Source organism: Varroa jacobsoni, unplaced genomic scaffold (assembly GCF_002532875.2).
Source record: "Varroa jacobsoni isolate VJ856 unplaced genomic scaffold, vjacob_1.0 scaffold_1214, whole genome shotgun sequence".
NCBI classification, from domain to species: Eukaryota; Metazoa; Arthropoda; class Arachnida; order Mesostigmata; family Varroidae; genus Varroa; species Varroa jacobsoni.
The window spans coordinates 80,633-104,621 of NW_019214116.1; the positions used below are offsets into that span (position 1 = coordinate 80,633).

The window sequence follows — 23,989 nt, forward strand, 5'->3', positions numbered from 1 at the left end:
CTATTGACAGAGAGCAATTATAGCAGAGTGCTATGTGATATTGATGTTTGAGAAGCGGTAGGAAGGAGTTCATGGGCGCAGGCGGCCAAACAATCGTATCCATCGACAACACTGTCAGGCAGTCGTCAACCAGGCTATGGGTTATTATTGATCATTACGGAACGATCGTGGATCGGATCCGCAATCATAGAAAGGAGCCAGCCACAACAAACAACAGTCATAGAAGTTATCAGACTGTTGTGGTTATTGTTGTTGTGGGCACAGTAATTTAATCGATGGCACCGTTTGTGGTAGTTGCAGCTAAAACGATGTTCCTATAGGCACAATTAATGAAAATTCCCTAATCTCCATGTTACGTGGCTATTTGGTGTTGCTATATTTGTACTAGGTGTTTTGTTCGCGCGTGGAGTGCTTGTACTCGGAGCAGTGTGTGTATGTCTGCTAAGCATTTGTGCAATATGTCAGATAAGTAAATGAGCGAGGCAGTGGAAAACGCGCGGTGAGAGTGAAACCAGAAGACGCGGGGTGGCTACTCTGTAACGTACTATAAGAACTTCGGCTTCACGATTAGGTTCATAAACCAAAAAAGCAGAAATGTAAAAATAATTTGTCGCAATATTAGTCAGAAGCAAAATACATTGGAGTTCCAATGTTCGATTTTCGACTCTTAATGCTACTACTCTTGGTTTATGCTTGCATACTAGCATTTTTTTCTAATAATCGCCACTTATTAGGCACATCTCAAATTGTATAGGAATTGTTTATCAAGATAAAAAAAAAGGGTCTATCTGCATAACCAAGCAAGTAGTGTCGATTTATGTATTTGCGGATGGAGATGAACTCGACAGACATTGTATACATTCAGAAAATTTGACTTGGTTTGGGACCATATATCTCAGCTAAAAAGTATATCAACCAACTGTAAAAGAAAGTTTATAAAAAATAGTCATAAAAACCTCAAAAAGAAACCAAAAAAACACTAATCCAAATTCATTACGAAGGAAATAAGTGAAAATTAACTTGGACAATACTGTCGATCTGCTTGAGTTTATTCTCCTAAGAAAAGCTGTCCTTTTTAATACAAAGGTTTTCCTTTGTGTAGTAGCCAGTACTAGCGAAACTGATATCAGCTGTACATAAATCAAGCGTTTAAACCTTGAAAGAATGTACAATAAGTTGAGTGGGTCAGATAACAGGCCATCTGCGTGCAACTCATGGGTGTCGTAGTTCTGTCGAAAGAAACTTTAAGCTATGAGGCACTCCGGGCCGAGGATTGCCCAAGAAAAGGGATTTTAAATATTCTCCTTTGGATTTTATTTATCGTCTTTCGTTTGTATATATTTTATTCAAAAATGGAAAACCTTTTTTACGTTATTTTGGTACATTTTTACTTTAAGCGGTGGTTCCTCATATGGCTGAATGAGTTTTGTGTTGACGCCACGTCATGTTGGCTTATTTTGGATGGGTGCCCAAGAGAGTGCTGAAATCTTATAATATATAGTCAGAAATGCACAATTAGATGCCGATGACACAGATTTGGAAGCAGATTTTTACCAATAATTTCCCCAACGACGTTACAAACAGATAACAGCGTATTTCAAGCCCATTAACAAATCTGGCGCTGGCGGTAGTAAGTGGCTAAGCGTGCATAAGCTACTGCTTAAAACCGTTGATTTGATACTGTTAATTATTTTTTAAATGAAAGTTTTTCGTTATTCAGAAGTGTGTTGTGTTTACGTTTCAGAATAAGAACCATGTTAAGAAATAGGAATCTAGTCTACTCGAAAAAGCATTACTCTATGAAACTTACTCGAATGGGACAAACTAAAGGGCACAAAACCTTTGAGCCACTACGTTCAGTCGACTTGAGGAGTGTCTTGTAAATAAAGATTAAATTAGCTTGCGTGCACGAATTTTACTATGCCCTTGAGAGTGCCTTTGGTTATTCTATTAAAAATATACGGAATAATTATTACCAGCACTGTAAGCTACATTTAACAAGATATTTCCTAAAACTATGTGAATCTTCCGTTTGTGAACCTACAAATGAGGATTTAGACAAACTAATTTTGCTGCTAAATTGCACAAGTATTTATATAATTGTTGTGTTTAATTGTTTGTTCTTTTGCCTCCTTTTAGCAACTTAAGCACCAAACATGTCTTCGTCATTTTCACCATTTTGGCCACTAGGCTCCCTATTCCCTAGTGATATGCCGACACCGGGACCGCCCCCTACTCCAACACATTCACTCGCTGTTCAAAGTGGAGCTCCTGTGACGCTTCAGAGCAGTGCGTCGTTGTCTGCTGTCGGAGGACTCCCTATTTCTCATGGCGCCACCAACTGTGCTGCTCTGAGCCTGCCAACAGGTCCTGGACCCGAATCCATGGCATCTGGCCCAGTCGGAGGAATGTCGACTTCCTCTGTTGTTGGAGGGGTTTCTTTGCCGGCGCCGGCTGCGCCGAGTGGCGGGTCGGGCCTTCAGGCCAATACTTCGTCCGCTACTTCTTCGTTATCGGAACCATTGGCCATGTTACATAATCACGTTGCTCATTCACCAAATTCAGTTGCGCTTCAGGTACCGCCCCCAGAAGAGCCTCAAGTCCTCACCGCGTACTTTTACCCGGCCCAACGTTGGACATCAGGAGGTTCTAACAAAAGTACTAATTGGTGGTGTGATGCTTTTGGCCCATACCAAGTTGAACAAGGTAAGCATTTTAAATCAAGAAAGGTGCCTCTGGAAGCGGTTTGAAACTAACCATAAATTTCCACATGGTGGGTTATCGGTGATCAAGAAAAGAATGCCACACTGAAGTGTTTACACTATGATTTTTAATTATGACTTTTCCCCCATATTATTGTATTTAGTGGATGGAGTAGGTATGGTCCGCGGAGTCGGTCCATTTTATATGCGTCGACAGAAGCCTGGGGATCGGCAATACATCTGTAGTCACTACAAGAAGAAACCGAGCCCTTGCAAAGCAATGGCTACTCTTAAAGATGATGGAACGTTCATAAGAAGGTAACTACAATTGAATACGAGGAGGTGATTACCAATAATGAAACAGAGCAACATAGGCGCATTGAATCCTTTCGAAGATCGGAAGTTATTGTACTTATGTAGAATTGCAACTTTGTGCTTCAGGCGATACATGCACAATCATTTCCCAGAACCAGTGATGCCGGAATTACGACCTATGATGCCATATCCTCCATATCCACACCACTTACCTCCGCCAACGTTTGAACAGGTGCATGCCGAAATTACAACGACCGTTTTTTACCGTTTTTTTTTCAAATGGCAACTTGCAGCCAAGGTTTTTGAATATAACAGGAATTAAAAACGTCGACTGAGAATAAAAGTTTCGATGTTTTTTTGTTGCAATATAATACCATATATGTTCTTGGTATTTCTATCCGACAGGTGGCCAGTATTACGCTGGGTCCTCGCTATGTGACAAAAGATCCTGTACTTGAGGAGTTTGATACCTTTATTAAGATGTGGGACGCGGAGAAGAACGAAATGAAAGAGTATGTAAATCAGATATTTCAATACGTTTCGTTAATATCTATAGCAATACATCGTTCTGTAATACATTATTTTCAAATAGTAGACGTCCAATCTGCAACACTGCACTGCTGTACCAAATATGAAGCATCCGCTATAGCAATTATTCGAGTGTTTAGTATTAATGCATAATTGTCGATACAATGCTAAATACATTCAGAAAGAAATTTTATAAAAAACTGTTATTAGTTTTGTGATTATATATGAATTAATTTCTATTTTATTATTCAATCCACTCGTTAGCGAATAGTCTTATGCGTTTCATGGTTACCAATTGCGAATTGTTATATTAAATCTCTATGTCTTTGCTTGTCGTTGCTTCAGAGTGAAAATCACAGCGGAAAATTGCGCCGAAATCGCTCGAACAGCAAAGGGCGTCGAGGTTAACGGAAAAATAGGTAAGATGCAAGTCACATATTAGAACTTATTGCGTTTACGTATGTTTCTAGCCGCTGTTACTTTGCGCCCCCAGACACGGGAATTGGCTAAGTGTAACTTGGCTGTGAGACGGTTCTGTGACTTTTTGCAAAGTTTGCATTAACAAGTTTGAATTGAGTCAACCCGTCGGCAATGCTTTGCGTTACAAAAAGACAAGTTAGTAAGACAAACAGTAAGCGAAAGGAATGGGAGGTTGGCTACGTGCCCTATTAACTTTACAGTTCTAATAGAATACTTCAGAAGTACGTACTCGGCGACCGGCACCATTCCATAAATGATGCCTTCATACGATGGTATGCAGGATCAACAACGTCTTTGCACTAGGGATTGACTTCTCTGTGATTGAGGTTTTGCTGTCTCTGGAACAACTAGAATCAAACAAGGCGGCTGACATGTTACAATGGTAGACAGAAGTATTAAATACTTGCTTATAACGTGGGAGCATCTATAAGTAGACTGGAATAATACCTTACTAAGAATGAAAAAGACTGGACTATTGATCAACATGAATATGACAGAGGTCATAGAGTTCCGCTGTGGACACTGCCTTATAAATTCCGACACAAAGCAAAACAGTCTTAGAGTTCGGTGAACCTAAAGGTAGTACTGCCTTCAAGAAGCCGAATTTGCGCAAATAATGTCGCGGATAGGGTACAACAAGTGATGGTTGTGATTTTGGCAATTCGAATACACTTAAAACTTTGTAAGTTGGTTGGAATGAAAGATCCATCCGTTTTTTCCAACACCTTTTTCCAACGCAATTCAAGCCTGCGTTTTTAAAGGGCATTGCATTACCCATTGTCAACAAGACACGTGTATCTTCTAGAGTTAAATCGCTATTAGTAGTATACCTGAGACGTTCAAACTTCTCCCTACCCCTACCTATTTGGAATTCATTAGCACCTGGGAGAGATAAATGACAGAGATCGACTGAGATATTTATGACACGACAGTAGTGCTCAATAAAACCCTGAAGGGAGCGAAAAACAAACCGACATACACGTTTTGCATGGGCTTCACTCTGTCTTTTATCCGATACTGGGTTTTCACTTATCTAGTTTTACGGCATCGACACAATATGTGGTGCAATATTCCCGAAGTACACGCAACGTCATGTACGACAGTACCCTTGTTAGACACTCTTTCTAATCGGCACATCGATCTCAAGATTTTGAAGTTTAAAGGCTTTAGTGCTTTGGAATTCAAAACTCTTAATATTTAGATATTACATTTTGAGTTCATACGTTTGCATAATACAATTGCGTTTTTTTATAAAGAAAAATCATTAAGATTTACATGAATGCTTATTTAGTCGCAGTGCTTTCTGTTGAAGAACCCATTTCATGTTAACGCCGGATTAGCGTCCTCGGGTTCTTCTTTTAGCTACTGCTAATCGGTCAGCCATTCCAAATGTGGTTGATTAAAGAGCTGCATCCAAGCGTACAATGCAGTTGCGCGATATCTTCAGCCATGTTTTCCTATATTCTGTTTCCTTCTCCTTGTAGTGTATCATTGCCCTGTAGAATCGTGTGACCGAATGTACACCCAGCGTGCCAGCGTCGTCCTTCACATGCAAATGCACGTCCGGGGTAAGCGATGCAAATATGCCAGGGTAGCAGAGAAACTTTGTCCTCTCTGCCGCGAAGATCAGGGCACCCATTCAGCTCTTGTACGACATATCGTTGACGAACATGATACCCGTATTGAATGTACAGAGTGAGTAGAAGGAAAAAGCAAAACTGAATTACATAATAATCGACTGCTCAGTGAAATTTTTAAGCTACGTTTGTCTTCTGTCTATTATTGAAATTATTATCATTATTATGATACATACATTACTTTTTTGATCTTGTATAATTTTATTAGACACGAATTTGAGACTGCTGACGATTTTCGAACGTGGAAGCTACGCACGGAACAAGAAACACTGTCATCGTTTCGCTGTCGCCGGAAGCCCTACGGAAATAAGGGCGTAAAGGTAAACATGTTGAAGCTTTACTCTTGTCAAAAAAAAAGACCGAATAACCAAAAAGCTTGTAAATAAAGCTTAGTAAACATATCTAACGGTGGACTTGAATGCACTACCTGCCTCTAGCAGTCGTGGCTTTGTAAGAGTTAAAAAGTACCTTTCTGATGATTTGCTTCTTTTTGTCGGCAGGGATGGTATGATTGTTGTCGAACAGGAAGCACTCATGCCGAAAAAGAGGGTGCCCGCCTACGAAGAGTCGGTGTGGAGTGTCCCGCAACAATGATTGTCGGTGAAACCAGTGGCCGTATCACAGTCACCTATTGGCGCACCCACATTGGACACACACCTAGCATTATTGATCTTCGGTATGTTCTGCAGTGCAAGGCGAATCGTTGTCCAAAAGTCCCCGTAGTAATTTTGTAATAATCTATCTGCCTAACAAGCTTGGCGAAACGTGGAATAGTCTAGCTTCAAAACGAAGCGCGGATCCACTTTGTCGCATGCAAGAAGTCAGCCGTTTAAAGGAGTGCTTAACGGTACTAACGGACGTAAACATTTTCAATATCTTTTTAAGATTGTCAAATGATGGGGAACTTGTCACTGGAATAATATATATTTCATAATTACTAACATATTTCGTAGACAGACTTGCAAAACAATTTCCATTTCGAGGGCAGATTAATGTTCATTCAATTTAATATTATAGCCACAACGCAAAGCCTGCTCAAGCCGGTATTAAGGTACGCTTAGATGATGTTAAGTAGGCTTATAAAGTCCAATGTCGCCGCTCTATATGATGCATACGACACTTCACATTGAACCACGCTTTGCTTTCTACAGGTTTACACCCGAACAACGGCAATGGATGCAAGAAATGATTGACAAGGGTCATAAAGTAAATTCTCTAATCGCACAAGGTGCAAAGCTTTACCTTGGGGGACCCCTTACTCGGTTAAATTGTTTAACGCAACAGCAGATATTCAACGTATTCAAGAAATTTGATGGAAAACCTAAGGATATAGACGTGAAGGTAAGTTTTTACAGTCAGATTGTTGAATCGAAATTTTAAATGAATTTCTGAAAGCAAAATTTCAAATATGTCTATAAATATAAACATATATAAATATAGTTTTATCTGTGTGTTTATAATTCGGACAATTAGATCTCAGTAAACATCAAATTGTTTTTAATGTTTTTATACTTGACTGCTTTTTTAATTGTTTTAACTGCTTTTCTCATGCATCAATATGTTTCCAACCGTCTCACCTACTAACATTGTCGTGTATTGTCGGCTATGAATAGATTCATCATTATGAGTACGGCAATATAGACCAGATACGGGTAGCGCTGGCAAAAATGATTCGTGACGGACTTGATAGACAAAGTACAATTGGGCAGAAACGGAGATTTCAACGAAAAGCGATGCGAGACGGTGGTCGGGGTGACGGAGACGAAATCCATTATAGGGATGTCGACGATGGTGAAGAAGAGGAGCTTCGGAGCGATGAGGAGATGTCCGCTGAGGAACCACTGGACGAAACGGACGACGCCAAAGATGGTCTAGCCGAAGCAGACGACGACGGCACTCGGATAAGGACAGAAAGGCTGCAACAAGGCCGTCATAAGCGACGACCGACTGACTATGGCGAAGGAGATACGCAAAATTCGGAGCAAGAGGACGACAACGAGGAGCAGGACGACGAAGAAGATGTTGATAATAAATATCACGGATGCAATCAGCACGATAATCGGGTGGTGAGTTGCATATGGATTGTTTATCATTCGATCTTAGATAGTTGCGTAAGTGTGTATAATGCACGAAAAACACGTCAGTACAATAGATGTGTCAAGGTTCATACCTTGATCATTCATGTTTCAGGTCTTTTGATTGGAACGCTTTCCGACTGTGAGACCTTCTGTCGTACACTTGTGTTAGTGCGTTATAATGAACTACACTGGATTAAGCAAAACAATTTTATAGATATAATACAATCTTTTATGACGTATTTGACATAACACGATATATAGGTGTTGGCTCAGGATGTCATGCTAGAGAAAAATTCGGGATGCTACTACGTTTTGTCTCGAGTATATCCTCGAAAAAAAAAAGAAGCGGCCCCAGGTGTTCGTGCGCGTGGAGGTGAAATCACCCATGTTGTATTTCCCAGAAAGGCTGCGCATGAGAAATGTGAGCTGATCTGTGAACGGTGCCAGGTCTGCGTACACAGGTAGGTTTCTCGGGAAGACATTCATCATCTTATATAAATTTAATTTAATCGTCGCTTATGTTATTTAGCTCTATTTTGCTTACAATTAATTCGCACTTTTGAGAACATTAGCAATAGTATTACTCGTTTAGCCCCTCAAACAAATAAATAATTGTATTTAATTTTGTATATATTGAACACATAACCATAGGGCATCCTAAATATTACGGTACAGTTTTGGCATATATTTCATAACTCCGGGGGTTAGCCAAGCCTTATTGCTGGCAAAAAAGATTACCAGACATTTATGTATTAAGTAATAAAGTGTGAAGTTAAATGGCCGTTTGTATTATTGCCACGCAGCTTTCATAGGTCTGTTGAAGAAGTCCATATAAATCTACCAAAACCCATTCCGCTTAGACTTCTAATAAGGGTAAGTGCTTCGTGCTAAGCCTAAAAAGAGGTGACTACGAGGACTTGTTTAGAATAGAAAAAAATTAAACGACGTTGTGGAGATAGGGTCGGAAGAAAGTGTTTCGATTTGCATACTGGATATTTTTTATAGGTACGGGTGCACTTGTAAGGCGTATATGCTTCTGGACAAGATGTGCAAACATATACACAGGGTTGCCAGTTGTGTTGGTCCCCCATCAAAGGATCTTGTGGACCCTGATACCGTGAAAGAGGATTCAATTGGTATGCCTGAAGCTCTCCGACGGTTGCAAAGGCTTAACTATCGGGAGAGAATGAAGTATTTAATGCCTCTAGCTGATGAGCTCATCGAGCTACTTAAGGTAAGTGGATAAAGCACGATTTCTAAACACATTGCAAACAGTCTTATGTTGACTCGTACGTGTGGGCGACTCACGATATATTCAATGTGTTACGTATCGTACTATTATTTTTACAATTAAAGTTACTAGTGACAAATGTTTCCTATAAAGTCGGACCTAAAAATGCTCGTCAAAGTACAAGCAGACTTGTCTAATCCAGCTATATGCATCTTTTATTTTAGAGTGACCATAACGTAGACCTGGATCAATTAGAGGAACTTCTTCGTTCCGGATTGGCCCTTATGCGAACGTCAAGGCCTGTACAAATAACTCGAGATGATGAGGCACGTAATGGTGCCCAACCTATGGAGGCTCGTAAAGCGTGGGAGCTACGTTGCTGTCCAAAACTGCCAAGACCGAAGAATTTCGCTTTCATCACTGCTAGTGATTGGAGGGTAATCTTTTATATAACGACGTTTTCGATTTATCGCTATGTATCTTAACAGCTTTTAAAAGGGATACCATAGCATTCGGCTAAGATTATGGTTATTATTATGTATATATATATTTGGGTATGTAACTGAAGCTTTATTGATCCTCCACAGATAACTATTGTATGGGCAATATATACAGTAATATTTATGGCATTTTGTTGAATTACCGTCTTCAAGATATGAAAATTTAGCTTTCATATTATGCCTTCATATCTCCTTGCAGATGTACACATCAAAGTTAGATGACGAACTTGCATCAGAAACGACAGGAAATACGACGAAATATGGAGTACCTGTCAAAGAAGAAATTGTAGACGAAGTTCCAATGACATCTACATCGACTGAAAAGGATTTCACTAATCGGCCTTTGAATCTATCCGCCCCGCCAAATCTCCCTGTTGGCAGTGGTCGTCGAAAACAAACATTACGGGGAGTACCCGCTCCCGGAACGTTGATTCGAAAACCAGTCAAACAGAATATCTCCATAGGACACTCAGATAGATTCCCGTTGGGCCGTTACATTCGAAATGGCGTTGGGCTACTAAAAAGACCATTTCCTCACCTCATCAAAAAACCACCACTTCCACCGCCGCCTCCGCCTCCATCACCTTCACCCTCACCTCCGCCTCCACCGCCATCGCCACCAAAGTCTTCGAAACCAACAATATCAGCAAGAGCAGCTAGACATGCTAAACGTCAGGCGAAGAGACGTGCTCTTGACGGAAGCCCTGACGTAGACCCCATTCCAGATCTAGAACCTGAAGAGTTGCTGCCCGAACCTCCTGCTTATGAGCCGGGTCTACCAGAACTGAAGAAGGCGAAAAAGTCTGCCAAAACAGGAAAAGTGCCGAGAACGAAAGCGCCGAAGGGGACGTCCACCTCACACGTACGCACAACAGCTAAAACAGTACCAGTAGCAACTGAAACCGTAACAACTACTTCAGTAATGGCACCTAGGGCGATGCCAGCGGTTGCTTCAAGCGTTCCAACTACATCAAACGCAACGGAAGCTCTAACAGCACCGGAGTCGCTTGCCGCACCTTTGGTAACAAGTACAGTTCCAAGTCATCCCAGTCTGCTAGCTCGAGTAGTACCGAGACCGGGCTTTGGAATCAGACCAAACATTATAAGAGTACCACCTTCGATTGTCCGTAGGAATGCGAAATTCTCAATGCCAGCGCCAAGAAGAATTGGCCAAATTGGACCGTTGAGAAGCGTTGCTTTTAGTGCTAGGACGATCCCACGAATGCGATGTAACGTAGAATCAGCGAATAAGCAAACTGAAATCTCGAAAGCTGTATCACAAGCTCAACAGCTTGAGGAGGTGCGTAGTGAAGTATCGAACATGTCCAGACGAATTCTTACACGTTGTAACAGAGCAGTTACAAACAACAACGAAGACGTTTTAAATCCAATTGAGGTCAAGTACTTTCACTTTTACAATAAACTGTTTATGCACGAAGTATTATGTCATTATGCAAATACGATCTTTGTGTGATCATAAATCTTTTCTGTTTTAGAAAAATCTGAATGACATGCTGACACAGATATCACCACAAAACGCTACAGAGAAGTCGAACGATACGCGAAATGAAAAAACGGAGGGAAAATCATCGGAGAGCCCGCTGAAAGATTTAGCGGCGTTTGAAATTCTTGCTGAGGAAAGCGAGACCAAACCACCGATGATCGCAATTAAGGTTTGAATTTCTTCGTCCCATTGCATGAGTTTCGGCATCTATAATAATAATAGTAATGATTATGCCTACTAATTAACTACAAAACGTTATTCGGCGCCGCGCTTTGTCTTCCGAGTTTTGAAAAGAAAACAACTTATCCACTGTTCATGTTTTTGTTTTGCTTTCAGAGTGAGAGGTATGATGAACAAATTCTAACGCCTAAAAAGACGGTGCAACCAGCAAAGGAGTCAGTAAAAAGTCTCCTTTTGGAACGCGAGACTAAGCCAACAATTGCGAAGACTGATGAAAACACCTAGAAACGCTTCTTACATTTTTTGCAAAATTTAGTCATATCATTATCCGGTTATGAACGTATATTGTTCTCTGGAAATATAACGTTGTCATGCGCAATGAGCAATGTTCGAAGCGTTTTCAGGACAGACTTTATACAGATTTTGTATCGTACTTATACTATAGATTAGCTTGCAGAGGAATCAACTAATTTAAGTGCGTGAGTACAGCTTTTTGTATGTGAAGAGTTACATATATCGCGCAAATCATCAAATGTTTGATTTTTGCTGGAAATTTCTTCGTACCGGTGGAATTTATTTTGTTCATAATAATTTTAACTACCAGCGGATAATATATACACAATGCTATTCGTTGCTTTTTGTAAATACGTGACTGTGTTTTTAATTGGTGTTTTATCTGCCATAGGGAAGACGCAGATTGCTCCCCCTTTGCGTTTTTGTTAAAAAATTCTTTTTTTCTAATCGTTGCTTTGTTGAATTGTAAATGAGAAATGTGCTCAATTGTGTGCAGTGCATGTTAAGGCATGTGACGGTTCACGTCTGCGCGCTTAGTTGAATACGCCAGTATAGTTTGAACAGTTAAAGTTTTGTTATAAAAAAATTGCGTATTTATTAAGTTACTACCTGAACATGTCATTAGTTGAACTGCTTGAGAGCGAACAGATTCATACACATGGACAAAGCTGTTATGGACTAACAATAAATTGGAGTCCAAGTAAATAAATGATAACCAAAAATGAAGCAACATGTTGAAATATAAAGCAAAGGTGCAGCTATGGCGAAATATCATCGTAATAATAGCATGATATCACCGGAAACTTTTCAGGTATATTTAGATGTATTTTTATTATATTTGTGATTGAATGATGAGTATAGCATGTATTTGATCAACCACTTTATGCTGCATAAATATAAAACCAAAATCGATGTAAATAAAAAGAAGGGCTTCCTGTACATTTAGAGGATAAATTGCGTATTTACTCTCCTCATAATGCTATATATATCACTAAGTTGCTTAATGTTTTTATATATAGGTAGAAGTCTCGGTGGATATATATATATATATATATATATATATATATATCTAGCGATAGTATAGCGATTCCATATATATATATATATATATATATATATCGTATCTACCAAGAGAATTTGTTCTCAAATTAAATTTGACACAAAGAAAACTAGAATCACACATGAGGCAAAAAAAGCCACATGATTTTTTTCTTTTCGAGATTTCATACGTCTGTAATCTCTGTTACGTTGAAGTATTCGTCCAACACTCAGAAACGGACCGTTTTATTCAGGCTGCAAAATGCTATTTACTATTGGAACTTCAGACCCAAAAAGACCTGTATTCACTGTTCAGAAAGTCGTGACCTTTAATTATGTAGCGAACGTACGTTTGAGAGCCGCTTGTTTCGGATCCTAGCCATAATTTGCCTATTTAAGGAAGCAAAAGACTCAGAGTGGCTACACTGGCTCAAAAATAGCGTTTCCATATAGAGCAGAAAAAAGGGTCGATCGCCGATCTTTATCCTGCATAGCCACACAGGTAAGTCACAATTGATCCCGCATAAATTAGCTTAAATGTGTAAGCTCTTACCTGATGTGGTCAAATAATAACGCAGTTTCCTGCCAGCCCTTTCCATCTCTTTACCCTTCTCTCTTTTACGGCGGACACGACAAGCGTCAAAACTACAATGAACCCACCAGCTTAATGCGAAATAGATGCTGGGGCTTGTATAGCGAATCCGTAGTGATATGTGGTAGCTGTGAAAAGTGCGCTTAGAATTACCCACTACGCTAAACTTTTAACACCTAATATGACTTTGAGATTATTGCTAATTGCAATTATCCTTTGTCTGTTATCTCTAGGTTCTTGCGTCGCTTGCGATATTCAGGTCTAACCTTAAAAGTTGGAGCAGAAAATCAGCTGCCATGAAATCACTGAAGCAAACTTATATTCTCTTACAAAATAGAAATGATTATTAAGTATGAGCTTAAATTTATTGTTTGATTACGACAACGTTTTCAACAACTTTTATAAGACCACATTGCTTAAATTGTAATGACTCTTGCAATAACATAACATTTACCTGTTTGTAATAATAATCGTTGGGCTGAACGATGAGCTCTTCAGTATTTGATATTAACAATATTAGCCGTTATTTCAGGATATGTAGAGGTTGATATTTCCGTAATTATCTTTCATTCTTATTTTTGTCCTATTTTTATATGAGTGTCGTAAGTTAGTAGCAACTTATTAACGAATTCACTAACTGAGTAAGTTTGCTCGTACTTTTTTATTCTGTAATCCGCTAAATGCGAGTTATTACTGCGACAGCATATGTTACAAAGGTCTTTAGTGAATCAGAATAATTATTTTATGTAATATATGTTGTGATAACGTTCTTTATTTTACAAATAGACAAACACTCGACTGTCTTTTAGAAACGATGCATTTTAGTGCCAGAATGGTTGACTGTAAAATTTGTACTATGTGCGGATCTTCCTTAACCTAACCGGACATATTCGCTGCCGCCAGCTTAGCTCAGAGGTTAGAGCACTGGTCTTGTAAACCAGGGGTCGGGGGTTCAATTCTCCCAGTTGGCGCAGCATTTTTGCCCCTCACTGATAACTTATTTTGCTTCTTGGTTTACATATATATATATATATATATATATATATATATATGTCGATTCTCTAATACTTGGGTACAATCTGTGTACAATACATGTACCGTGATCTATTTGGGCTACTTTTTTCTTGGCTCTCTGCTTGATGAATGAATGCATTTGGACCGACAGGCTGCTTTGCTGAAAGCACAGGAATGAGCTAAATCGATACAGGTTAGAAGTTTTGGCACGTGACTGAGTTTCTAGTGCAACTAAATTGGAACGTTGGAGCGCAGCTGTAGCTGCCATTGAGTAACACGTGATTGTTAAATGTTAACCTCTCACCGCACTCTCCTAAATGATAAGAGCACAAGAAGCAGTGAAAAGTCAATAAGGTCAGTAATGATAAATGTTTATATAGCTCTCTGTAGTGTCAAGATTAACCGCTGACAAGCCAAGTGTTCCGAAAGAGATTTTACTCGGTGCTTCATTGACACAGTGTGCGTATAATGGTGTAACAACAAATATGATAGCTACAAAATAGTGTCCTTCAGTAGCGTTTTACATACATTTAAAGGAAGATGTTTAATCATATGTTTCTAACAGACGAAACTAGTTAAGCCTCTAAGTACGAGTCAATAGTTTGGCCCGAAGTGAACAAACGATGTAATATTTTTCTGGTGCTACCATATCGTCAGTCGTCGCTGGGTCAGAGATCAATTGCTAGAGGTCGACAGAGAAATATTAAGAGACGGTTAGATGAAACGCAAGCGTCACTTACACTAATCGCGCCCTATATTTCAGTGGCATTTTTGCTAATAATCTCTGCAGCCAGGAACTGAAAGATATAAGAGTGCTCACTAAGTATGTTAATTAGGGGCAAAAATCAATGTATTATATTGAAAATAACAACAACACTTGAATAAGTATACTGCTACAACGTAAAGAACCCTAGACGTTATTTAAGCTATGCATGTATGTACTTAGATTGCCTAGTGAGTAAATTGTGCGGAGTTTGGGCTTTTAAAAATCTGTACTTCCCATCAGAAGACTAAATACGTTTGCGTGTGCCATGTAAGATTTTGTTAAAGCTAGCTGATATCGATATCTAACAAAAGGCGGATGAATGCATGAGTGATGCGCCAAGATAATTAAATGCCAATTGTGGTTCTTCTTGACTCATACTTTGAAGCTAGTGTCACGCTACTAAATGACAGTTTTGTTTGATCATTTTATGATACTGAAGTTACGACATGCTCATTACGCGAAATGAACCCGATTATGATGATAGTTACCATTGCAAATCATTACTGTTTATTCAAACGTTCTGTAACTAAAATAACGAAATGTGATTTCAATGATTACGGAACTGCTAACACTGTAACGTTATTTGTAGGTCAATGAATCTTAGGAATATATAATATTCATCGTCGGCAGTACATACTTCCAGTCCCCAAGTAACATTGTTTATAGATTACCATTAGGTAACTATAACGTCAGATGTTGGGTTATTAGATGCACACGGTCCACCTGTATATACATATAAAAACAGTGTATCGAATCAACAATTGTATGCTTTTTTTTCTATCAAAAGCTTTCATATTGAAACTTGTTTGTGCAACCAAAATAGGATGCAAACAGTGTTGGAATATTTTTATTTACTACATGTGTTGAGATGTAAATGGTTGTTATGAATAGGTGTTGAACAGAGTTGTCTGATGATTTAGTCCCGTTAATCCCTCAAATGGAACTTCGCGTTTGTTCTGTTATGTGATCTTTACAGAAATGATTCGTAGCCGGCCCTTGCTATCCGCTTTATTGGCGACTATTTCACTTGGCGCTGTACTCGCACTTCAAACTTACAGTGCATTCAACAAAGACGTATTATCAAGGAGATCACGAAGGCTCGCTGGAAGCATGGACTTTAAATGTGTCGACTTTTCCGAACCAGCCATTCCCCAGAAAATTCTGGATAAGGTTTGTCCTCGTCGTGTACTTACTAATAAACGTCACATATGAATCATTGTTGTTGCATCCGACAATATAACTGAACCTACGGAACTGCCAGGTATAGGGGGTAGCTCCGGCCACTGGGCGAAGTACGGCTGCAGTGGCATGTTGGAAAACATGTTTACTTTGTCAAGGGTGGTCGGTGCTACTGAGGTCTGTTAAGAATTTACTGGCATTGATCAGAGCCTGGCTGCGAATGAGGGCCAGCTGCGCTTGGGTAGTCGCCTATCGAACGATGGTCGCATGCGCCTGTTGCGCTCATATGAGCCTCCATCGTGTCCAGGGTCGCCGTGTAATTTCCAGGCATGCGAAGGCACGAAAATATTGGTGCAACAAAGCTACATGAATTTACTCCTATATAGGGCATGGCTCCGGCAGCGGCGCATGCGCCAACCATTTTGTCCTGTACAGGACAATACTCTTCAATTTCATCGTCATCGTCGCTGTCATCATTTTCGTCCACGTCTTGCGATGAAGTCGTATGAAGTCTGCGTGAAGAAAGGGGTGGGGTGCTTTCGTCTATTTTTAAACCATTGATAACACATCTTCGGTTGCGGGCTTCTCTACCACAGCTGGAAACTGATCGTTCCTGATGGTGGAACGCCGACAGATTATAAGTAGATAGTGATTGTGCTTGATGATGAAAGGAGACGGGTTGACGGCCGAGCATCTCATCTACACAACAGCCCGGACCACAAATTCGTGCAACCTGCGGACCACTCACACCTCGGCGGCACTGGCAGTGATGATCATGCTCCAGCACGTTGGAGTCGCGATAGCTTGAACTGTATTCGGTCTGATCGCTTACCCATGCGTGCCCTCGAACAGGTTTAGTGAACCTCCAACGATTGCTATCCAAATTATCATGTAGCTTGGCGACTCGTGCTTTTTGTCTTGTTTCAGGTTGTGGGTTGCATTGGGGTGAAAGATCAGATGGTGCATCCGAAAACGGCGCGGACGTAGAGGGCGCATCCACCTTTGGCAATGACTGGTCCTCACTATCTACTTTATTTTTCTGTTGCTCTAGCGAATTATGCAAGGTTGCCTGCTTTTCCGCTGAAGCATGACCCTTCGAGACCGTTGAATCAAAGGGGAGAAAACTTATAATTGTGTACTCCATTTTTTCGTCCAGAGTCATCATCTGAAACACGTTTTTAACGCATTCGCTGCATTGGCATGTAACGGAATAATACATATTCCAACAGGAAAACAGATAACAACATTTTTTTTGGTTTCTCTTGGCAACGGAAACGCTTGTGTTAGGTATACGCTTCTTCTACAAGTAAAGCTAGCGAGCGCAAAATTGCCTGAATTCCTTTTATGTCACTATATCTCTTTTGCAATAGTCGAACTTTTTCACTATATTTGAGATTCATGCGAATATTGCTACCGCTCACAGGTTGAGCTTATCCCCTGAAAACACTAGTTTCATTTTTCTCTGAAAGATAAACGAAGGCTTTCAAGCTATTGCACGTTTTGACTATGGTAGCTACGTATAGTATTATCGGTGAGTTCAAAATGATTCGATACATGCGTGATGAAAAGTGATTGATTGCGTGAAGCGAACGTGTGAACGGCTCTTGGGACAAAAGAGCTAGAGCCATATAGAATTACTTATGTGAAAAAGCATATATATATATATATATATATATATATATATATATTTTTTTTTTTTTTTTTTCATACGGAATGAATTTCGAGATGAAATAAAATTTTGAGTTGGAAAGCTAAAGACCAGTCGGAACATTATTGGAACTATTAATAGCAACAGTACAAATACGAACCCGTAGCCAGTATTTCGTTGAGATCTGTATGAGACAGCGATCACCGGGTTTGATAGTACAGGGCTCAACTTCACCAGTCTCTGGATTTGTGAAGAGTTCTCGAAGAGATTTCGCGCTAACCCGCACTCTCTCCAGTGTTAGATCAACGGTGACTTCAAGGCCTGTCCATCTCGCTTCATCGTCTAAGCTAGCATCTTCCTCAGCAGTCGCTGCAGGGGGGACTCTACACACAAACGCGGTGTAGTCGGCAACGTCCACTAGTTGTAGCTATAATAGTACAGAAAATACGTCACTACTTCATTCGTTAGCACCACACCAATATCATACAGGTACTCCTATTGACGACTGGTCACAGCAGATATAATGAAAATCTCGATAAGATCTAGGAAGCTATTAATTCAAATAATTTTAGACAGCTTCCTACGTGCGATACATATGTAAATATAGTATGTATGCTCTACTAGAGCCAATGACTGCTAAAAATGGATACTTAACATCATGTTTATTAAGATTTGAACTATTTAATCATATAACATGTGTGACTGCATGTACAAAGTAGACTGAATATTACGTACTAAGGGGAATCAGTTATTATTAAGGGGACCCAGTTATTATTGGACTGACGTAAACTGACTTCACAGAGCATTGCTTTGCATCCGATCGAGACGAAACGTTTTATCAGTATACGGTAAAAATAGTTTTGCGCAATGCCTGATATTACCGCATTACATACTTATATATTCCGCTTAATTTTACGTAGTTTTTTTCCTATTAACAAAAAAAAACTCAACTCACGTTACTCGCTCGATATCCGGTGATCTCATTGCCACTGTAGAAGAACTGCATTGTCATACCAATCGACATAAAGTCTTTTTCTTCGTCAGTCGCTCGGACCTGTGTTAAAAAAAAAAAAAGGAAATAAGCTTGATAGAAACGTGTACTTTACACATTTATAATCCATAGACTCTGTAGGATCCTATAAATGACAATCTCTATATTGAAAAAGCAGATCATATGTTTTTAATTTTTTTTTTACTTTTTTCAACTTTTTCTAAACGTATTCTGTTCAATATATCTGTTTTATATGATCATTTTTTTTATTAGTTTTTTTTTTTATAATTAGCGAACTTGGAAGCGAAATTCACAATGGAGTAATTGGCAGCGTTACTATTGTTCCAGGTAGAAAATATTTTTGTAACGCCAACTGCAAATACGTGAAAAAGACATTGTTTAGAAGTTATAACAGTAAAAATAACATCATATATTATTTAATTTAACATTAAGAAAAAGTTTGTTGTATGCTGTTAGCTTACATTATCAAATAAAAAAGTGCATTCCTGTCCGCGCATTTCGGCCGGGGTAAGCATGCGAATTGTTCCTTTGACGTGTTTGTCACGATTTAGTGAGATTTTCTTTATCAATCCAGTCCCTTCGTACTGTGGAGGCTGCACTGGTACGAAACCCTACGATGATCGAAGTGTTTTATTTAGTTTGATTAAACAGCGTTAACCTCCGCAGATTTGTGGCAGTGACAAATTAGTTTGAGCTAATGATTATTAAAGGGTTACTCTGGACATAATGTCTATAGTACAAAGAAAGGGTTTAGCTTAAGTAAACAGTTTTTATTAAACAGACAGAAAAACGTATTATTTCAGGCATTCTTTTCTAACCCGATTCGCAATTTAATAATAGCTAATCATTTACTGATAGAATAAAAATAAGAATATATACTACATAGTTCTTTTATTTGAAATCAGTTCGTCTTTACACTTTATTTATAGTTATACAATTAAGACTATGACAACAGCGAGTCAAAACGAACAAGGGCCTCATACAGCTCTGTGCTAGCACCTTCCTCTTGTCGACTCCCTTCTGACGTTTCTGATAAGGTCAAACTAGTCGATACAATCGAACGGCTCCAGTTTCATCAAACTTCTTCAATGGTATATTGGCGCCAACATTAAGTCATTCAATGAATATGCGTTTGACGCAGCAATTTTCATATTATAAGTACAATTATACAGAGTTCAATAGAACAGTAATTCGACGTATCTGACATGTACATAACATTAGAGCATTTCTAATAAACAACTCACCATCTTAAGTTTAAAGTTGGAAAAACAAGCACTGCTTGAGTTAGTAAAAGTACAAGGCCACGCCGAATTCCTCCGTACACTGATCGCACAACATACACGTGGGTTAGCGGACGACACGAATATCGACATTTTATCAACGTCGTTTATGTGTACGCGATGAGATGAAAATGTGAGTTTGTCGTTTCTTGGGCAATGTGCGCAACATGCTCTCCGTTGTCAATAGTGAAAGCTGGTGGCTAAATGATTTCTAGTTTCAATACAGCCGATTTTATCAAAGCCCAACAGGTCCTATGAAGGCTCCACAACAAAACTCAGTTGTTCAAAATTATTCTAAAAAATACGCATGGTGAGATCATCCCATCGCGTGACCATTTTTTTGCTAATGTCAAATGTGTTGTCCTGAACAATGACGCACAAATCTGCGAACCGAGGGTCGGATAGACATATCAATAGACGACTTCTTGATATTTTGAATGTGAGCCTATATTTCATTGCTGCAACAGACGGGGTAGTCAACAACAAATGCAAAGTAACATGACATATAGTACTTTACATCGGGGTAACGTGAGCCTGTTTTTTGCAGGTGGTTTCGGCTTGCTACTAAAGAAAACCCAGTTATACTGTGGGCCTCTTCCAGGATGACCTCGTAATAATACCTCACGCTTCAGATCCTCGGTGATTCAATATACAGGGAGTAAGGGTTGAGAGTCAGCTGCGAAGAAAATATTTTTTTCAAAAGTAATGCAGTAATGCAAGTAAATGCAGCTTTCAGTTAGTTCGACTAATTTGAAAATTGGATAGTTTTGATATAATTTCGCGCGTTCCACATGACAGTTAATGGGTACAGGCCATTAACAAGTCGCAGCTCCAAAATAAAGTATATTTGGGTTTGGACCTAAAGAAATAGTAGAAGATTTCGTCAGCCTACGCGAGTTTAACGTCTCTTGCGGTTTAGCTGCAGCCATCTGAACCTTCAACAAACCCTTGTGTTCGTACGGCTTTTTGTGACTTCCATGATTGAGATTGGAGACATTCAATCTTATATTTTCAAACAGGAGTAGGATCACCATATCTAATGGTACCTACATAGAATACTTAGGTGCAGTGCAGTGCGCGACAGTTACGATTGGTGTTTCAAGGTTGACTGGCAACATTTACCTCTACTACAACCACTAAATATTCTCCGTAAAATTTTATAATATATGAAACAAAAACAGTATACTAAACAGACTATTCATGAGACATGGCAACATAGGTTTGTGAAATGCAGAAGTATGTATGTGATTGAAGTGATACTTTGATATACACTGGATGTGCGGATCGCTTACTGAGCTATCGTAACAGTGTCTTTAACCCAACTACAGGTTAAGCTTGTCTCCGTATCAACCGCCTCCGTTAGCGTGTTGGGCATTCCTGTTCGTGTTCTTCGAGTGGAACACACAGACGCAAATTCAACGGCGAATGTTTTACTTTTGCATGGGCAAGCATTTTCCTCTGCTACGTGGATGGAATTGGGCACGATACAGCATTTGGCAGCCATGGGATATGCGGTAGCTGCTGTAGATCTTCCGGGATTTGGTAAAACACCTGCGAAAGCAGGACTCGACAAGGTAATGGAATCTGCAGTCTTTCATGCCCACATGTGCATTTACAAACTCTCCAGTGAAGCTGAATATCCTGCTCACGTTTGTTCTTGCCAGTGATTCGTTCTTTTGGAGTTATTTTATAAATGGTTTGCTCAATTTCTGATCTGTATCCCTCAAACGTGATAAATATATACCTTCACATATCAACCTCTTTTGCTTGCTAGGAAAGTGCAACTATAAACCTGAATGACATGTGTCTTCAGTAGCGATAAATTAAAGATAGAGGCACATAAAAAGATGCCTATTTTTTCGATTTGCAGGCTCTATTTCTGGAACAACTAATGTACGCTTTGTCATTTAAACCTCAGGGCACAGTGATCGTGTCACCATCAATGAGTGGAAGTTTCTCCATACCATTTTTGAATAAGCATCCGAATCTCTTAAAGGGTTATGTGCCTGTTGCTCCCGTAGGAGCTGATCTGTTGAAGTCGCCACCGAGTAAAGCCTGTGGCGAGCCTCCGAAAAAGGTAAAAGCAAAGACAAATATTTTTTTTAATTTTAGAACAAATCTCATTGTCTACTAATATCAACTAATGTCCATTTTGCGAACATGAATGAAAACATGCGCCAGTTTCTACCACGTGCGAAACCAACGAAATAAACCAATAGAAAACCAATTTTGGCCACACCAAACTTTTCTCAAGGCCGGCAGTAACTCGTTGTTTTGTGTTGCTGGTTTTTCCGACACTCATAAAGAGTTCCATTACACATCCGCTTCTGCTGCGACACGCGCCGTCCGTACTCCCTGATCTGTCTTGCTACGCCACGCCCACTCTCGTCGTTTTCGGTGAAAAGGAATCATCAGCGTTTTTGTACGGCTGTGCTCTTTTGAGTTCTATGCCCCGTGCAGCGACTCACATGATTCCGAATGCGCGTCACCCTGCCTACCTAGATGATCCTCAACGTTGGCATACCCTTCTCTATAACTTTATAGAAGCACTACAATAAGACGTTGATTCATTCCGGAAAAAGGTCTTGTACTTTTCTCAAAAATGGCAAACATTTAACGAAGCGAGTCCCGTCGCCAATTATTCTTATTCATATTTCAAGCTAGATAAACGTACACATGATTTCTGCAGGTAACGAAGATACTTCAAACTTCTGATTCATTTCTATGAAAGGGTTTCAATCTGGATATTCACAAACATCGGTGTTACTTTAAAATATATTTAAAAAAAAAAATAATGCTTGAAGTATTTATTCCAGGCGATAATATATGGGTCGCGTATCTGTACGGTTTATCAATAATTATATCCTTTAGATAACTGAGTGGAAAAATCGGAGTTCTCGTTATATTATATACTATATTTGCTTCAAATGTATGTGTTCTAATAAGCTCACTTTATTCTTAAATACAGAGACTACGGAGTGCGGGGGAAAGGTTTGTGCGATTTCTGCGCCAACGCAAACAGATTGTTGTTTACTGCACTCTTATTAGCCTATAAAAGCTGTTTTCTTTTCGGGAAACCGTACAAAAGAACTGCGCTATACTTCCTCCTCTTAATTACAGTCCATAGTTCAAGTATATGATCAGATGTTTTATTCATTATTTTTACTTGTCACTTAAATTCGTCAAAATTTAGTAGGGATGGCACACCGCACCGTTAGCAAGGTGGTGGAAGCTAGGGTAGGATAAGAAATAGTGTTCGCTAAACGCAAATAGGAAGGGCATACTTCGATCACGGGAAGGAGGATCGATCTTTTTATGCGTACGCAATCTTTTTCTCAAAAGACTTTTTGTTTGAAACAGCTTAAACATCGTATGGCGGAAACTGAATGTGCGGAACTTGACCGTTAGTAAGCAAAAGGACACGTTCTGTGTAATGAGATCTTAATCTCATTTTGAACACTGCCTGACCAAAGAATCCTCAGACAAAGCCTCGCGTCAGCACCAAACGGTTCCAGTGTTCGGCTTGCGGGGTTTCAATCAGCGAGCGAACTTTTGACGCACAATTCACGTATCTTTTGCGTCAATCCCTTACTAGCAGAGCGAAATACTGCGACCCATTAGTTAATATTTTCATTTCTAAGTGCACTTTTTATACTTGTCAGATAATGCGGTAACGATGACGTGAGTTATCTTATTTCTTAGACGGACTTTTTCCTTTCGCCTTCCGCCTTGATCAGCTGTCACCAGTTACTTCTGAAGCAGTCGTATGATGAATTGCCAACAACAACAATACATGTGAAGCTAACGAATCGAAAGTGATTTATGATATACTTACGTACAAGGCGGACACTTGTAAAAGGAGTCAAAGGTTTAAAATGCTAAACAGAGCACTGAATAAACCACTGCCCCAAATGTAATGTTCGCTTGTACGATAATCTCGTTTAACAGAATTTTCTCCGTGTCTTTTTTCAATGCAGAGAATGCATTATTAAATTGTTTGCACATATGTTA

The 23,989-nt window shown here is 39.5% G+C and overlaps 3 protein-coding genes and 1 non-coding gene across 7 annotated transcripts; 3 read left to right on the forward strand and 1 right to left on the reverse strand.

Moving 5' to 3' along the window:
• Positions 1 to 12,403, forward strand: LOC111267713 (uncharacterized). 2 transcript variants are annotated; one of them, XM_022846141.2, is made up of 17 exons: positions 1 to 571; positions 2,140 to 2,706; positions 2,867 to 3,020; positions 3,144 to 3,249; positions 3,423 to 3,529; positions 3,891 to 3,964; positions 5,510 to 5,720; positions 5,871 to 5,982; positions 6,163 to 6,338; positions 6,814 to 7,003; positions 7,276 to 7,728; positions 8,002 to 8,201; positions 8,746 to 8,974; positions 9,196 to 9,408; positions 9,671 to 10,771; positions 10,968 to 11,144; positions 11,312 to 12,403. In XM_022846141.2, exons 2-17 carry the CDS (start codon positions 2,157 to 2,159, stop codon positions 11,438 to 11,440), a joined length of 4,182 nt encoding a protein of 1,393 aa, XP_022701876.1. In that variant the 5' UTR covers positions 1 to 571; positions 2,140 to 2,156; the 3' UTR covers positions 11,441 to 12,403. The 2 variants fall into 2 exon arrangements, with proteins under 2 accessions (XP_022701876.1, XP_086827541.1); XM_086971415.1 differs by having other exon boundaries at positions 2 to 140.
• A 1,046-nt stretch (positions 12,404 to 13,449) lies between these two features.
• On the forward strand, positions 13,450 to 22,773 carry LOC111267715 (putative protein-lysine deacylase ABHD14B). Of its 3 annotated transcripts, none has more exons than XM_022846144.2 (5): positions 13,450 to 14,552; positions 15,836 to 16,029; positions 21,307 to 21,552; positions 21,849 to 22,055; positions 22,285 to 22,773. In XM_022846144.2, exons 2-5 carry the CDS (start codon positions 15,838 to 15,840, stop codon positions 22,534 to 22,536), a joined length of 897 nt encoding a protein of 298 aa, XP_022701879.1. In that variant the 5' UTR covers positions 13,450 to 14,552; positions 15,836 to 15,837; the 3' UTR covers positions 22,537 to 22,773. The 3 variants fall into 3 exon arrangements, with proteins under 3 accessions (XP_022701879.1, XP_022701881.1, XP_022701880.1); XM_022846146.2 differs by having other exon boundaries at positions 13,450 to 14,447; XM_022846145.2 differs by having other exon boundaries at positions 14,454 to 14,806.
• TRNAT-UGU (transfer RNA threonine (anticodon UGU)) lies at positions 13,978 to 14,050 on the forward strand. Its single transcript has one exon. It is a non-coding gene; the product is annotated as a tRNA-Thr (tRNA).
• On the reverse strand, positions 15,338 to 20,516 carry LOC111267714 (uncharacterized). Its single transcript, XM_022846143.2, has 5 exons — positions 19,943 to 20,516; positions 19,160 to 19,309; positions 18,642 to 18,740; positions 17,847 to 18,113; positions 15,338 to 17,203 (listed from the first exon to the last, which is right to left on the reverse strand). The coding sequence occupies exons 1-5, from the start codon at positions 20,069 to 20,071 to the stop codon at positions 16,229 to 16,231; spliced, it is 1,620 nt and encodes a 539-aa protein (XP_022701878.1). The 5' UTR covers positions 20,072 to 20,516; the 3' UTR covers positions 15,338 to 16,228.
• Positions 22,774 to 23,989: the final 1,216 nt, after the last annotated feature.

Coding starts and splice junctions, on each gene's coding strand:
- LOC111267715 (XM_022846144.2), top strand. CDS start 15,838: ATGATTCGTAGCCGGCCCTTGCTATCCGCTTTATTGGCGACTATTTCA. Junction 16,030..21,306: donor CCCAGAAAATTCTGGATAAG/GTTTGTCCTCGT, acceptor ACCCAACTACAG/GTTAAGCTTGTCTCCGTATC. Junction 21,553..21,848: donor CGAAAGCAGGACTCGACAAG/GTAATGGAATCT, acceptor TTCGATTTGCAG/GCTCTATTTCTGGAACAACT.
- LOC111267714 (XM_022846143.2), bottom strand. CDS start 20,071: ATGTCGATATTCGTGTCGTCCGCTAACCCACGTGTATGTTGTGCGATC. Junction 18,741..19,159: donor GCACTTTTTTATTTGATAAT/GTAAGCTAACAG, acceptor TTTTTAACACAG/GTCCGAGCGACTGACGAAGA. Junction 17,204..17,846: donor CAACGAAATACTGGCTACGG/GTTCGTATTTGT, acceptor AACGTGTTTCAG/ATGATGACTCTGGACGAAAA.
- LOC111267713 (XM_022846141.2), top strand. CDS start 2,157: ATGTCTTCGTCATTTTCACCATTTTGGCCACTAGGCTCCCTATTCCCT. Junction 3,965..5,509: donor CGAGGTTAACGGAAAAATAG/GTAAGATGCAAG, acceptor TTCTCCTTGTAG/TGTATCATTGCCCTGTAGAA. Junction 8,975..9,195: donor AGCTCATCGAGCTACTTAAG/GTAAGTGGATAA, acceptor CTTTTATTTTAG/AGTGACCATAACGTAGACCT.